The 13,478-nt window shown below is 48.1% G+C and overlaps 1 protein-coding gene across 5 annotated transcripts in view; it reads left to right on the top strand.

Moving 5' to 3' along the window:
• The first annotated feature begins 3,395 nt into the window (after positions 1 to 3,395).
• SEC16B (SEC16 homolog B, endoplasmic reticulum export factor) overlaps positions 3,396 to 13,478 on the top strand; it is a 40,486-nt gene continuing 30,403 nt past the window's right edge. For all 5 annotated transcript variants that reach the window (XM_074961007.1, XM_074961009.1, XM_074961006.1 and 2 more), the window contains exons 1-7: positions 3,396 to 3,539; positions 6,370 to 6,694; positions 7,946 to 8,052; positions 8,799 to 8,919; positions 10,106 to 10,220; positions 11,429 to 11,576; positions 12,141 to 12,298. In XM_074961007.1, coding sequence (XP_074817108.1) covers positions 6,429 to 6,694; positions 7,946 to 8,052; positions 8,799 to 8,919; positions 10,106 to 10,220; positions 11,429 to 11,576; positions 12,141 to 12,298 — 915 coding nt within the window. In that variant the 5' untranslated portion in view covers positions 3,396 to 3,539; positions 6,370 to 6,428. The remainder of the gene's footprint in view (positions 3,540 to 6,369; positions 6,695 to 7,945; positions 8,053 to 8,798; positions 8,920 to 10,105; positions 10,221 to 11,428; positions 11,577 to 12,140; positions 12,299 to 13,478) is intronic.

Genomic DNA, 13,478 nt, shown 5'->3' with positions numbered 1-13,478 from the left:
GTGGAGAGGGGGCAAAGCCTGAGCCTCGCTGCCCCGGGGGGTGCAGAGGGGGGCAAAGCCTGAGCCTTGCTGCCCCAGCGGGGGGGCAAAGCCTGAGCCCCGCCGCCCTGAGGGGGGGGGCCAAAGCCTGAGCCCCGTCGCACTGGGCAGGGGGGAAAGCCAAAGTCCGAGCCCTGCCGCACCAGGTCGGGGGATCAAAGCCCAAGGCCTTCAGCGTTGGGCTGTGGCTTCGGCCTGGGCAATGGGGCTCAGGCTTTGGCTTTGGCCCCAGGCCTCAGCAAGTCTTAATGCCAGCCCTGGCAACCCCATTAATATGGGGTTGCGACCCACTTCGGTTCTCAAACTATGGGTTGGGATCCCAATGCACTAGATTATTTGGGTTGCCCGCACTGAAAGGCAATGTATGTGATACATTTTTAAGGGTCTAGAACTGAGAAGTCTTTTCACCTCTCACTGCTCTGATTCTATTTTTTTATTCTATTTTCCTGTCATTTAAAGGGATACTATGCAAATTTAAGTAAGTTTTAACAAAAATGAGCTAAAAGTAGTTCCAGGCAGTAGATCTACCCCCAATTTCCTCTGCCAATGTATGGGGTGTTACAATCACAAATTCCTAATTTTTTTCAATTTTTCCCTTGAAGGACTCTCACAAACAAGGGAAACTGGCTGACTACCAGGGGTGCAGTAACACTGACTATAAGCCAAGTGGTGTGAAATGCACAAAGCAAACAAACTGAAGAAACAGGGGGAAATATTTCCCATCTAACCTTATTAAAACAATCATAGGTAAAATTTGTCATAGAAATGTGATTTCTAAGATCTTGTTCCTTTAGCTTTGTTTAGAAAGTATTGTTATTCAATATATAATGTGTTAACCGTCAGAAATGTAGTTAAAAGGTCTCCCACACATATTTAGTATTACTTTTTCTTTTTTTGAGCATCCTTTATTATCTTTCTACTGTCCCTTTGTTTCTTCCATCTCTGTCTCTTCTTCCCTCATTCTTCTGTTCCCAGCCTCCAGCTCTTCTGTTGTGCTTCCTGGCTTTCCTAACTGATATTTTTTGCAGCTGTCCAGTTTAGGCTGCTCTTTCTGGAAACTTTATGTTGCTGGCCTGGTAGTGTTTCCCTACATCTTCTTTCCTTGCACAGCCTGAGTAGTATAGCTTCTCTGGTCATCTCAGACATAAATAGCATTGATGACTGCTGCTTTGTGCAGTTTAAACTGTGGCTTTTTCCTCACAACACACACTGTCCTTCACTATTTTAGTGGATTACTGCAGTCTTGGAAATTATGCCCCTTTGCAAAGATTCTGCTCATCCTGAAGTGGCTGAGAATTTTAAGATCCCTAATATAAATGATGCCCTGGTGGGAGGCAGGCTTTAAAAAAAAAAGTACCAGTTGCCTAGTAGAGAGAGGCCTAAAGTTACCAGCCAGAAACCAATAGAAAAAACAGGTGATAGTAAATACAGTAACTCCTTGCTTAACATTGTAGTTATGTTCCTGAAAAATGCTACTTTAAGTGAAACGATGTTAAGTGAATCACTTTCCCCATAAGAATTAATGTAACTCCGGGTGGGGGGGGTGTTACGTTCAAGGGAACATTTTTTTGCCAGATAAAAGACTATATTTTTATTTATATATATACACACACACACACAGAGTATAAATTTTAAACAAACAATTTAATACTGTACACAGCAGTGATGATTGTGAAGCTTGGTTGAGGTGGTGAAGTCAGAGGGTGGAAGACGGTAGGATATTTCCCAGGGATTGCCTTACTGCTAAATGATGAACTAGCACTTGGCTGAGCCCTTAAGGGTTAACACATTGTTGTTAATATAGCCTCACACTCTCAAGGCAGCACAAATGTAGGGAGGGGAGACAGCATGGTAGAGAGAGACACACCGTGTGTGTGAGAGAGAGAGACAAGCATTGCCCCTTTAAGTACGCTGACCGCACTCTAAGTACATTGCCTTTTTAAGTAGATCAGCAAGTTGAGACAGCAGCTGCTGCCAGCAAGCTTCCTGAGCCCTGTCATGTCCCCCCCTTGCTCTGTGGAGATAAGGTGCAGGAGTGAGGGGAGGGGTACACCCTGACATTAGCACCCCTTTTCCCTCCACCTCTGCACAGCAAGCAGGAGGCTCCCGGGAGCAGCTCCAAGGCAGAGGGCAGGAGCAGCACATGGCAGTGGGGGGAGGGACAGCTGAACAGCCCTGCAATTTATAGCTTGCTGGGCGGCTGCCGCACAGGGAACTTAGGGGAGTGGGGAGCTGATGTGGGGCTGCTGATCCACCCTGGTTCCAAGCCCCCACAGTAGCTCCCATGGGCTGCTCTTCCTGCAAGCAGTGGACAAAGCAGGTGGCTGCCAAACAATGTTATAAGGGAGCATTGTGCAACTTTAAGCATGTTCCCTAATTGACCATCAATGTAACAACATTAACCGGGATGACTTTAAGTGAGGAGTTACTGTAGAAAAGTTATCAACAGGAGTAACCGCATCAGTGCCTGTGTATTGCTTACAACTTTCTGATGGGCAAGAGAAATGTGAAACTGATATGATTGTCTGTTTCAGGACTGCACAAAGTTTTGAGTAGCAGCAGTGAAACCGACAAGGGACTTGTTAATTTTACTCTGACAAAGCAGCAACTGAGGTAGTGGAACAATCTGTCTGCCTACTAGTTCTAGTAGCTGATGGCAGGTCAGAATTTACTGGCTCTGGAGAGCTCTATGGACTGGGGTTTGAGTCTTTGCTCTGACCTTTGACCTCCAGATCATTCAGTAGTTACAGATGATGGAACAATCAAACATGATTGGGGTTGCGGGGGGGGGGGGGAGGAGGTTTACATTTGCTCAAACTATATTCATCCACAGTTAGTAGTAAATTAACTAAGAAGCTTAATTAGCAAGTTTCATTTATTTCTCAGATGGCCTGTTGGCTGCATGATGAGATCAAATACTGTGGTGATGAGTACGGTATAAGACCATAAATAGAATAGAATAGATCCACTATTTATTATTAATAATAAAAGGAAAACTATCTGTGGTTTTTTTGGACTCCATATGTTGCATGGTGGACCCCTAACCAATGAGAAGAGAGGAACAAATGAAAAAAAAAGAGGAAAGTTGTTCCACTTGTATTATAAGGGAGGGAGGTAACTGGTTAACAAGTTACCATGGGAAGTTTGTCTCCCTTTTTCCTTTAGCTGTTATGGTTTTAAATTCCACATGTCCCAGGCTGCCTAAATCACAGCGTCTCCAGAAGCCTGAATAAATGCAAAAGCAAATCCCTGACAAGGGCAGAGAAAACAGCCACGGAAGGGTTTGTCCCGAGGCAGGTGAGCAGCCTGCACTTTGCTCTGCTTCGTCAGCTGGCGGGGGGGACGTCTCTGTAGCAGCAAAGAGCCGGGCGTGCTGATCCAGGTTGAGGGTCAGGCAAGCGTCAGCCGATGTGGCAGGTGGACTTTGACAGCTGCCTTTGGGGACGGAGAGAGCTCAGGCCAGGTCTGCAAAGCTGCCGGTGGTGGGCACGTTCGAACAGGTGTGTGTACGCAGATGGGCATTTTGCTGCTCGCTGGGCTTTCTCCAGGTGCTTGTCATCCCGTGGCACCTGGAAAATCAATCGCCATTTCAACCCGTTGCTCCTAGTTCTGGGCTGTGGGATGACATGTACTCAGAATAGACTGACACACAGACAAGTGTGTGCTCTAGAAAGCTGCTCAGTCCAGCATTTTATGCTTCGTGTGGTGTGGAGGGGTGTGTGAGTCTCAAGTCGAGATCACATTGGTGTGAATTGTGAGTGTTGACCCTTAGAATAGCACAGAACAGTTTTGGTAAAGGTGTGGGAGAGGGGAAGAGATTGTAGCTTTTTGGGTGGGAAGGGGCAGAGGGTTTATTAAAACGAATTGGTGTCAGCCCCTGGTTCCACATGCCCCATAGTGGCTGCACAAAGGACTAAAGAGCTGAGCATGCCTTACCCTTTAGAATGGGTTAGATAAAAAACCCTCACCGGAGCACCCCTGAAATCCAGATTTGGATCCAGGTTTTGTGGCTAGGGACCATTTCTTGGGCATTAGTTATAATAGAGCTGTGGGTGTCTCCAAGCGCTCCATTCTCTAGAAACGTTTTTACTATTACCTGACTTTCTGGATGTGGGGACTGATAACTTTGCAAAGTGAGTGCTGTTACTAGGTTCATTGCCCACTCTATGGCTTCCATGCAGTTCATTTGATCAGGACTTTTGCTGTTACACCAGGCATTAAAGGGGGCAAGTAGCCAAGGGCAGACTAAAATGGTGATGCCTCCAAATTGCTCCCAGGGCCAGTGGTGCTCCTGGCAAACAACTCCAGCAGTGAGGAGGTGGGATCCTATTTTAGGCCAGGCTGTGGGTCCTGGATCATGCCTTCATCTTCCCTGAGGTCAGGTAGCTGGTCAGGACTGTACAGTGTCTGAGGAGAAGGCTCTCTGAAGACCCCTTTGCAATATCCTCCCACCCCTGAAACATACTTGCTATTTTGGGGTTGTGGGAAACATATTGCCCAAGTTACTTGCACTTGCAAGGCTGGCTTATCTCCCTCTCCTCCCAGCACAAGTTTCACCCATCAAGACTTGAAAAATGTTTCAGACACCTACTAGCCCTAGGACTAATTCTACTAGCTGAAAGTGTTCCTATCAGCAAGAGGGATGGGGTTCTACCAGCCAGGCTGAGGGACAGTGCCCTGGTGAGAAGCTAATAGATGTCTAATACATTTGAAACTACACACCTCCCGTTGCTGAAAGGCAGAGGGAGCTTCCTGTCTCTTTACCCTGAAAACTTCTGGCTGCTATGAGGCAGGGGTTCAGCTACTCTACATTTCCCACTTGTATTTATTTTTTTATTCTACGAGATTAACTGCAGTTCCTGCTTTTGCTGCTCTTCATAGTTTTCTGAGCCATCTTCAGCAGCAGCATTGTGTTTTGACAGTTTCACTGCAGCCCACTGGGTTGTGAGTGGCTGATCAATCTTGTTAATTTCTGCTTAGGGAAAGCTATGAGCAGCAAGAGAGTCATAGAATATAGAATATCAGGGTTGGAAGGGACCTCAGGAGGTCATCTAGTGCAACCCCCTGCTCAAAGCAGGACCAATCCCCAACTAAATCATTTCAGCCAGGGCTTTGTCAAGCCTGACCTTAAAAACCTCAAAGGAAGGAGATTCCACCACCTCCCTAGATAACCCATTTCAGTGCTTCACCACCCTCCTAGTGAAAAAGTTTTTCCTAATATCCAACCTAAACCTCCCCCACTACAACTTGAGACCATTACTCCTTGTTCTGTCATCAGCTACCACGGAGAATAGTCTAGATCCATCCTCTTTGGAACCCCCTTTCAGGTAGTTGAAAGCAGCTATCAAATCCTCCCTCATTCTTCTCTTCCGCAGACTAAACAATCCCAGTTCCCTCAGCCTCTCCTCATAAGTCATGTGTTCCAGTCCCCTAATCATTTTTGTTGCCCTCTGCTGGACGCTTTCCAATTTTTTCACATCCTTTTTGTAGTGTGGGGCCCAAAACTGGACACAGTACTCTAGATGAGGCCTCCCCAATGTCGAATAGAGGGGAACGATCACATCCCTCGATCTGCTGGCAGTGCCCCTACTTATACAGCCCAAAATGCCATTGGCCTTCTTGGCAACAAGGGCACACTGTTGATTCATATCCAGCTTCTCGTCCACTGTAACCCCTAGGTCCTTTTCTGCAGAACTGCTGCCAAGCCATTTGGTCCCTAGTCTGTAGCAGTGCATGGGATTCTTCCTTCCTAAGTGCAGGACTCCGCACTTGTCCTTGTTGAACCTCATCAGATTTCTTTTGGCCCAAACCTCTAATTTGTTTAGGTCCCTCTGTATCCTATCCCGACCCTCCAGCGTGTCTACCTCTCATTCCAGTTTAGTGTCATCTGCAAACTTGCAGAGGGTGCAATCCATGCCATCCTCCAGATCATTAATGAAGATATTGAACAAAACCAGCCCCAGAGTCCCTCTGGCTGGCTGTCTGCAGATTCAGGAAGACAGCTCTGCATTAGCTCATATATGGAAGGTTCTCTTTGCAACTGGAAAGGCAAGAAACATTGGGATTTTTTAAATGGAAAATTAAATTCTGCAAAAATTGTTGTTTTAGTCCACCTCACTTGCCAGGGAACGCTTCCAACTTGCCACTGGTGAGTGGACAGGTAGATTTTCCATGCCCGTGGACATTGGCATCTTGAAGGGAGTCAAAGGGACGTGAACTAACGACAAAGCTGATTGGTATTATGGCACTGGAAACATGGCAATGCACTTTGCAGGCTGACTTTGAGGTGGTTTAGATTTCATGCCCTGGGATTTATTTCTTTGTTTACAGGAAGCTACAAAACTACGAAAAACTAAACCAAGGAGGAGGAGCTCTACAGCAAGACCCAGATGGACCCTTGGGTGCCCCCCGGGCAGCCCCAATCAAGAGGGAGGCATGTAGCCCAGATGGAGGGCCAGGAGAGAGGGTCGTGGGGAGAAGGCTACCACAGACCTCGACCCCAGTCCAGGCATAATGGTGAGAGGTATTATCACCAGCAACAGGACCTCAGAACAGGGCCTCAACTGTGGCCGGACCCATGGCCAGGGGACCAGATCAGACCAGGCTCCAGAGCAGAATATTATGAAAGCAGTTATCTCACTGGACAGTATTCAAGGTAAGGTTTGAATAAAATTAAGTAACTGTATGGATCAAACTGTCCTCTGTGGGTGCTTATCCCTCCACAGTCTCCTAAATAGCCAGTTATTAAAACAGGAGCTGCAGTGGCTGCTTTATTTAGGGTTGTGTAACAGTTTCCATTCTAATTCCCTCTTTATAGTCATGTATAACTTTCTAAAACTCACTTTTGGGGCTGAAATTTTCCAGGTTTGACCTCTATCCATCAGTGAATTTCTTTTGAAAATTGGAACAAATATAATTCAGCTCTTTTGAGTGCTAGGAAAATGATAAAAATATAAAGAATAATGTAACACAGATTATTTAAGCCATATTAACTCTGCTGCAGAAACAGCCAGGGGAGGAAGGATAAAATGTGGGATGGACACATCATTTATTGAGGACAAGTGGCTTTGAGTGTGCTGGCAGATACGGGTTTTGATTTGACCAAGGTACGGACCTTTGAAAATTGCATGTTGTACCTGCGAAGTCCACTTTGCAGTGGGTTTTTCACAAAGCTTGTGAAATGCTCTGCTAAGTGATGTGAGTGAACTGTAAGGGGTTGAGGGAGAGCTCTGGGCACTTTTGGGATTCAGCAGAGAAGGGAGCCCTACTGGGAAGCCCCTTAGGAGCATGGCATCTTCAATTGTTTGCAGGAAAGAGGCTATTTTTTCCAAATCTCCTAAACTGCTCATGAGGGTGGATCCCTCCAGCAGAGCTCCTAGGGATATTCCAGAGGTGTCCAGCCAAATGATTTCAGAATTCCACCAAAGCTGGTAGGGCTCCAGTAGCCTGGAGATGACGCTTCTCTGTTAAGAACAGGAGGCGAAGGGAATCTGTTCCCCAAACCTCCCACTCTTGCTCCGTGCTTCAGAACACGCACCCTAACATCTGACCTTGACAATAGCCCTGACTGTGACCCTGCAGCTGACTATGGGGCTGATGAGACCCTGGCATTTATTTCATTGACCTCGTTTCACAACGGAGTCCCAAAAATCTCAGACTGGGATGGGATTTCATTCCACACCTGATCCCTTGGCTTTTCACCTTGGAACTGATCCAGAATGGTCTCTGATGTCCTGACCCTAGATCTAGTTCTGATGCAGGACTAGTCTCCTGATCCTCTGTTTGATCTGGAAATGAGGGCATGGGAGCTGCCCAGTGCCAATATAGTTCTGATGGGGATTCCTTTCTCTTGCTGTCCTTTTGGTTCTCTGCCCTCTCTGTTCTGTATATTTGGGATTCATTTCAGGCAAGGCTATGAGGACCCCTATTGGAACTACCCATCGCCAAGCTCCGGGGAAGACTACGCTTACAGAGGTTATCACAGACCCTCTCAAGTACTGCAGCATGAGAGAGGTACTGTACATTCCTCTAGGAAATGAAAACTACTTTGCTTGCTGTTTCTTGCTGGCCTGGCCAGTCTAGTGGTCTGTTGGTCTGTTGGCAATTCTTGACAGTTCTTTTAGCATTAGCCCTGTACAATGCATCCCTTCTCTGACATACATATGTCTCTATGTCATGGTGACCAGCCCTCTTAGAGGAGGAGAGCTGGTTGTTGCCTCCTCCAGAACGAGCTACTCACCTTTTCTTGATTAGATGGGCTTTCCAAAGAGCATCCCAAGATGTTCTCCCTCTCCTGAGGAGCTGAATTCAGTGCCTCCATTCTCAGCCCTTGAATCCTGGTCTCATGATGCGAGATTTGGGTTTGCATCCGAGAGATATCCACAGCAGTGACATACAGGAGCATTTGAGCGCCATGTAACAGATGAAGCATCAGGTCATTACTGGTCCCAGACAGTGTAAGATAGTGCTGATTTCACTGTGTGATCAGAGCTCGCTACCTGATGACATTTCTGAGCTAAAGGAAATGTGAAGGAAGGGATGTCTGTTACTGTGCATGTAATTTATAGATGTGTATTGGACGTACAGGCATACACGCACACATACATATATCATAGCACTAACTAGGCAGAATAATTTGGAAGCAATGGAGTGCAAATGACAAATCCTGACTCAATCTTGTCCCTTTTAAAACTTTATTAATACTAATTGCACTGAAGAAAAATACTAGATCTTTATGGTGGTTTTCTCTGAGTGTGCAGATCCAGGGCACGAAGATCCTTATGGCAGGCACATGAATTACTGGTATCAGAACTACTACAGAGACTCCCGTCATGACCAGGAGACCAGCCCATTTGGGCAGAATGATGTGTCACAATACCGGTAAGGGTGGTTAGAATGGGAAGGGAAGAACCTAATGTTTGTGCATGAGCTTTTCGGGCAGGTTTCCAACTTCCCCCTTCAAAACCCAAGCAATAACACGTGATAGATAGGGGTGCGTGGTTATGCTGTCGTCCCAGATGCACTGGGATGGAATGTCTCCAGTAGCTACGCGCCGGTGGGACCCCACGCTGCACACCCTGAACCTGTTGTGGTTTGCTTAGTGAATTGTGACCTGAGCAAGTAGTCTCAGTTATGCAGCCAGCGGCTCCATTGGCCCAAGCTGTTTTGTGTTAATGTGCATACACAGTGCTCGCTGGCTCTCCTGCAGCTTCCCATGGTGTCACCATTAGATCACTCTTGAAATAGCCTCTCAGGTCAGTTTCAAGGATGTCCTCTACTGTATTTCAAACCTGGTGCAGCCAGGGTTCCCCCAGCATTACTCTGTCGGTGTACATGGCCTGGCCTGCTCAGTCACGTGCTCTGCAGAGCTGATTAGCGCTTTGGGCAGCACTTTCCACATCCCCTTAGCTTCCTAAAACACAGGCAGTGGGATTATGATGTGTGCATATGGCAAGGGAGAAAGGGTTCCCTGTGCCTTATCCATGCTTAGCATCAGGCTAGCATCTAGATTAAAAATTGTACTGGACAGGGACTGTGTCTGTCCAGCACCGGATACACTGACCCCACGCAGGAAACCATGATGACAGTGAATTGCGTTTCAGTGGCTTGGCCTGTGTGATTGCAGCCAGAAGAGGGCTGATGCTTAGGGCCAGATTTTAAAAAGCTCTTAAGGCACGTAATGGTGCAGACAATCCCTCTAGGTGCCAATCTGTCTCTATAGGGGCCTAAATACCTTTAAAATCTGGCCCTTAGTAACCAGTACCCAGCTTTTCATCTTGGCAGGATGCAGACAGAATCCGTGCCAGTGGACTGCAAAACTACTGCTCTGGCTCTTTCTGCAGGAGACTGAGTCTGTTCTAGCAAGCCGGTTCTGTGTATTCTCATTTCCCTTGAATAAAGAGAAGGAGTCTTCGCCCCCATGTGGCAGCAGCACACGTGCCACTGGCTTTTCACCTAGGAAAGTCATCAGTACTGGAACTTGATGAGCACATCTGCAGCGGGTTCTGTGGATGGCTCACAACACATCTGCCCTCATGTTGGGTTGGCACTCTGTTCCCTCCCACAGCTCAAAGAGCTACAGTTCCTACGAGGAGAGGTACATCTCTAGTCCCAGGCAGGAGCATACTGGGGAGGAATCCCAGGGGAACTACGTGGAGGACACCAGCTGCCAGCAGTGTGAGGTAACCACAGAGAGACAGATGAGTCGGAGATCTGAGGTTCTTCTGGATATTTTGGAGAGTGTCTGTCAGCCCATCTGAGTGGGAGTGTTGCGTAGTTGTTAGACCAGGCACTCAGGAGGTCTGAGTTCTATCCTTGGATCTACCACCAACTCTCTGTGTGACCTTGAGCAAATGCCTTCCCGCCCAGTGCCTCAATTTCCCAGTTTGCAAAACGGGGGTAGTGTTACTTCCCTATCTTCCAGCATTGATTCATTACTGTTTGCAGAGTGCTTTGAGATCCTCACATGGAAACATGATGGAAGGGCTATTAGTATCATTACCACAAAGGCTCCTTCTGTTGGGCTGTCACTTGTACTCCCCATGGCATCTGGAGGCAGGGCCCACCCTTGCTGCACCTGGAACTGGCGCAAAGGGTGGTCTTGGTGGGTTTCTCCACCCTCTGTTATACTAGGACCTCTATATTAGTCCAGTCCCCCACACCAGGGGGCTGTCCAGCAGCACGGTTACCTGCTCCCAGAAGAGGTGGTGACAGCTGCCTATGACAGAGGACTGCTTATTTTCACGAGTGACAGGAGGCTCTGTCTGAGTGACTGCATTTTGCAAATGATCAAATGACAAAACGTATCTAGAAAATGCTCATTTGCTTCCGCAAGAGCATATGCGGGTGTCTGTGTCAGATCAGTGAGAGGTATTGGGCTAGAGCTGCAGCTGGTGTCAAATGGTATAGCTCCACGGAAGTCAATGGAACTATGTGGATTTACACCAACCGAGCATCTAAATCATATTCAGCAAAACTACCAGGAATAAGCAAAGCGTGACTGAAAGAGTTTTAGAACTTAAAAGTTCTTGAGATCATCTGAGGGGAGACGTTGCTGTGGGGGCGATGTCTGTCCCCCTGTGCCAGATCCGCAGAGGACACAAGCTGGTTACAGCTCTTAGCTTGAGACTAGGCAGTTTAGCTCAAGCTGGAGAGACCCCTGTTGTTTGTTCTGCAGGCACTGGTCCAGTGCCGGCGCTGGCCAAGCTGGGCACTGTGACACTGTATAAATGCAACATGTGTTTGTTGTGTTACAGCTCCATTTCCGCACAATACAACTCTCACCCCTCTTGCCAGTCTCCCTTCCCACCTTCCCTGTCTGGCAACCTCAGGCCACCATTTTCTCTGCTTCCCTTTCCCCACGGCTCCTGTGGCTTCTCTTTTCCCTCAGCTCCCCGCCCCAGGTGAGCTCAGCTGGCTCGTGCAGTACAAGGATTCCGGCCTCAGCTCCAGCAGCTATGAACTCAGTCAGTACATGCGTGACTCTCCCAGTCAGTATGCCCCAGATCCTTCAGAGACCTGGAGTCCAGTTCAAGCAGGTGGGTGTGAGGTGAGGGCACCAGGCCTCCATGGGGTGGGCAGGCACATGCAGACGCTCTCACAGCGGGGACGGTGGGCTGTATGAGAATATGGCTGTTGCCCTCACGTATGAGCCTGTAAAGCATCATGGGAAGTTCGAATGGCCATTACTGATGCTTAAGGCCAGATTTTAAAAAGCTTTTAAGGCACCTAACAGTGCAGACAATCTCACTTGGAAAGCAGCATGTGGAAATTACCAGGTGAGGCTGGGCATCACCCAGCAGTACTGGAGGGTGGGGGCAGGGTGATGCTGGGCATTGCCCAGCAGTACTGTAGGGTATGTCCATATAACCCAGTGTTAGATTTAGTAGGGACTTCAGTCAGTTCAGAGAAGGGCTGTTTCCCTGAATTCTGCCTGGCACAGTCTGTAGGGCCTTGGCCCCCGTACCAGCTGGCGGAGAAAGCTTGGTGCTGCCTGGAAGCATGTTTGGTGCTGTCCCTAGGGCTTTCCCCCAGTAACAAAGCTTGCTGAGTGGCTGTGAAAGGGCTGGCTCTGGACTGTGTGTACATTTGTTGCTGTTTAGAGGAAGTCTCGCTGTCCACCATGCACCCCGTGGCACCCCAGAAGTATTCTCTCCCTCATGTGCCAGTGTGCTTTGGAGCAGGAGGCCAGCTGGTCCGTGTGTGCCCTAACTTCCCGGCTGATGGGCAGCCAGCCCTCGTCGAAATGCACAGCCTGGAGGTAACCAACCACCCAGCCACCTGCAACTGAGAGCTGCCATCCCATCACCCACCTGCACTGCTCCATAACCCCTCATACCCTCCATCCCCTGCCCGTACTGCCCTATAATTCTTCGTACCCTCCCATCCCCCACCTGTAACCCCTCATACCCTCCCATCCTCCACCCGCACTGACCCTTTAAACCTGAGGGCCCCAGATTGAGGGACCTGACTTTTGTGCTGTCTCTCCATTTCCCTGAGCAGTGCCAGCTCCCTTCCCGCCCACGTCTCACTGTTTCAAACAGTGCTATGGTAAAGCACAGTAGGATCTACACAGACCAGTTAAGGAACAACATGTTAGTGTGCTTTAGAAATCAACCCCTCCCACCACACCATGGAGACATGCCCTTAGGAACTAGCCATGCCTTACGGTGACTAAGACTTTAGGGTTGAGCAGTGTCCTTAACCTGGGCTCAAGAGGACATCATGTGCACCTTCACAGCGGGCTGCATGTTTTGCCAGCACGCTCTGCCATCGTAAAATGGAATCACCCAAAGCTGTGGTACTCTGCTCTGGAGCCTTTGGCCATAGTGCAGACGGAGGGATCTCACACAGGACTAGGGCCATTCTGGTTCTTACAGGTCCTTGAATGAGACTCCAAGGCAGTTCTAGGTTCTGCACAAATTGCTTTTATTGGCAGGTCCTCTGTGTGAGTGACCTGGGTTGGCTCTTGTATCCTGTAGCGGTCCAAATGACTGGTCTCATTGGGCCAAAGGCCTTGGAGTCACAACTCTCTCCTTTGAGCATAAGCTTTTGTGAGCTACAGCTCACTTCATCGGATGCATTCATTGGAAAATACAGTGGGGAGATTTATATACACAGAGAACATGAAACAATGGGTGTTACCATACACACTGATACACACTGTAACTAGAGTGATCACTTAAGGTGAGCTATTACCAGCAGGGGGGTGGGGGGGGAAGGGAACCTTTTGTAGTGATAATCAAGGTGGGCCATTTCCAGCAGTTGACAAGAACGTCTGAGGAACAGTTGGGGGGAGGGAGGGATAAACATGGGGAAATAGTTTTACTTTGTGTAATGACCCATCCACTCCCAGTCTCTAGTCAAGCCTAAGTTAATTGTATCCAGTTTGCAAATTAATTCCAGTTCAGCTGTCTCTCGCTGGAGTCTGTTTTTGAAGT

Source organism: Natator depressus, chromosome 8 (genome assembly GCF_965152275.1).
Source record: "Natator depressus isolate rNatDep1 chromosome 8, rNatDep2.hap1, whole genome shotgun sequence".
NCBI classification, from domain to species: Eukaryota; Metazoa; Chordata; order Testudines; family Cheloniidae; genus Natator; species Natator depressus.
This window is presented reverse-complemented; position numbering and strand designations above follow the sequence as displayed.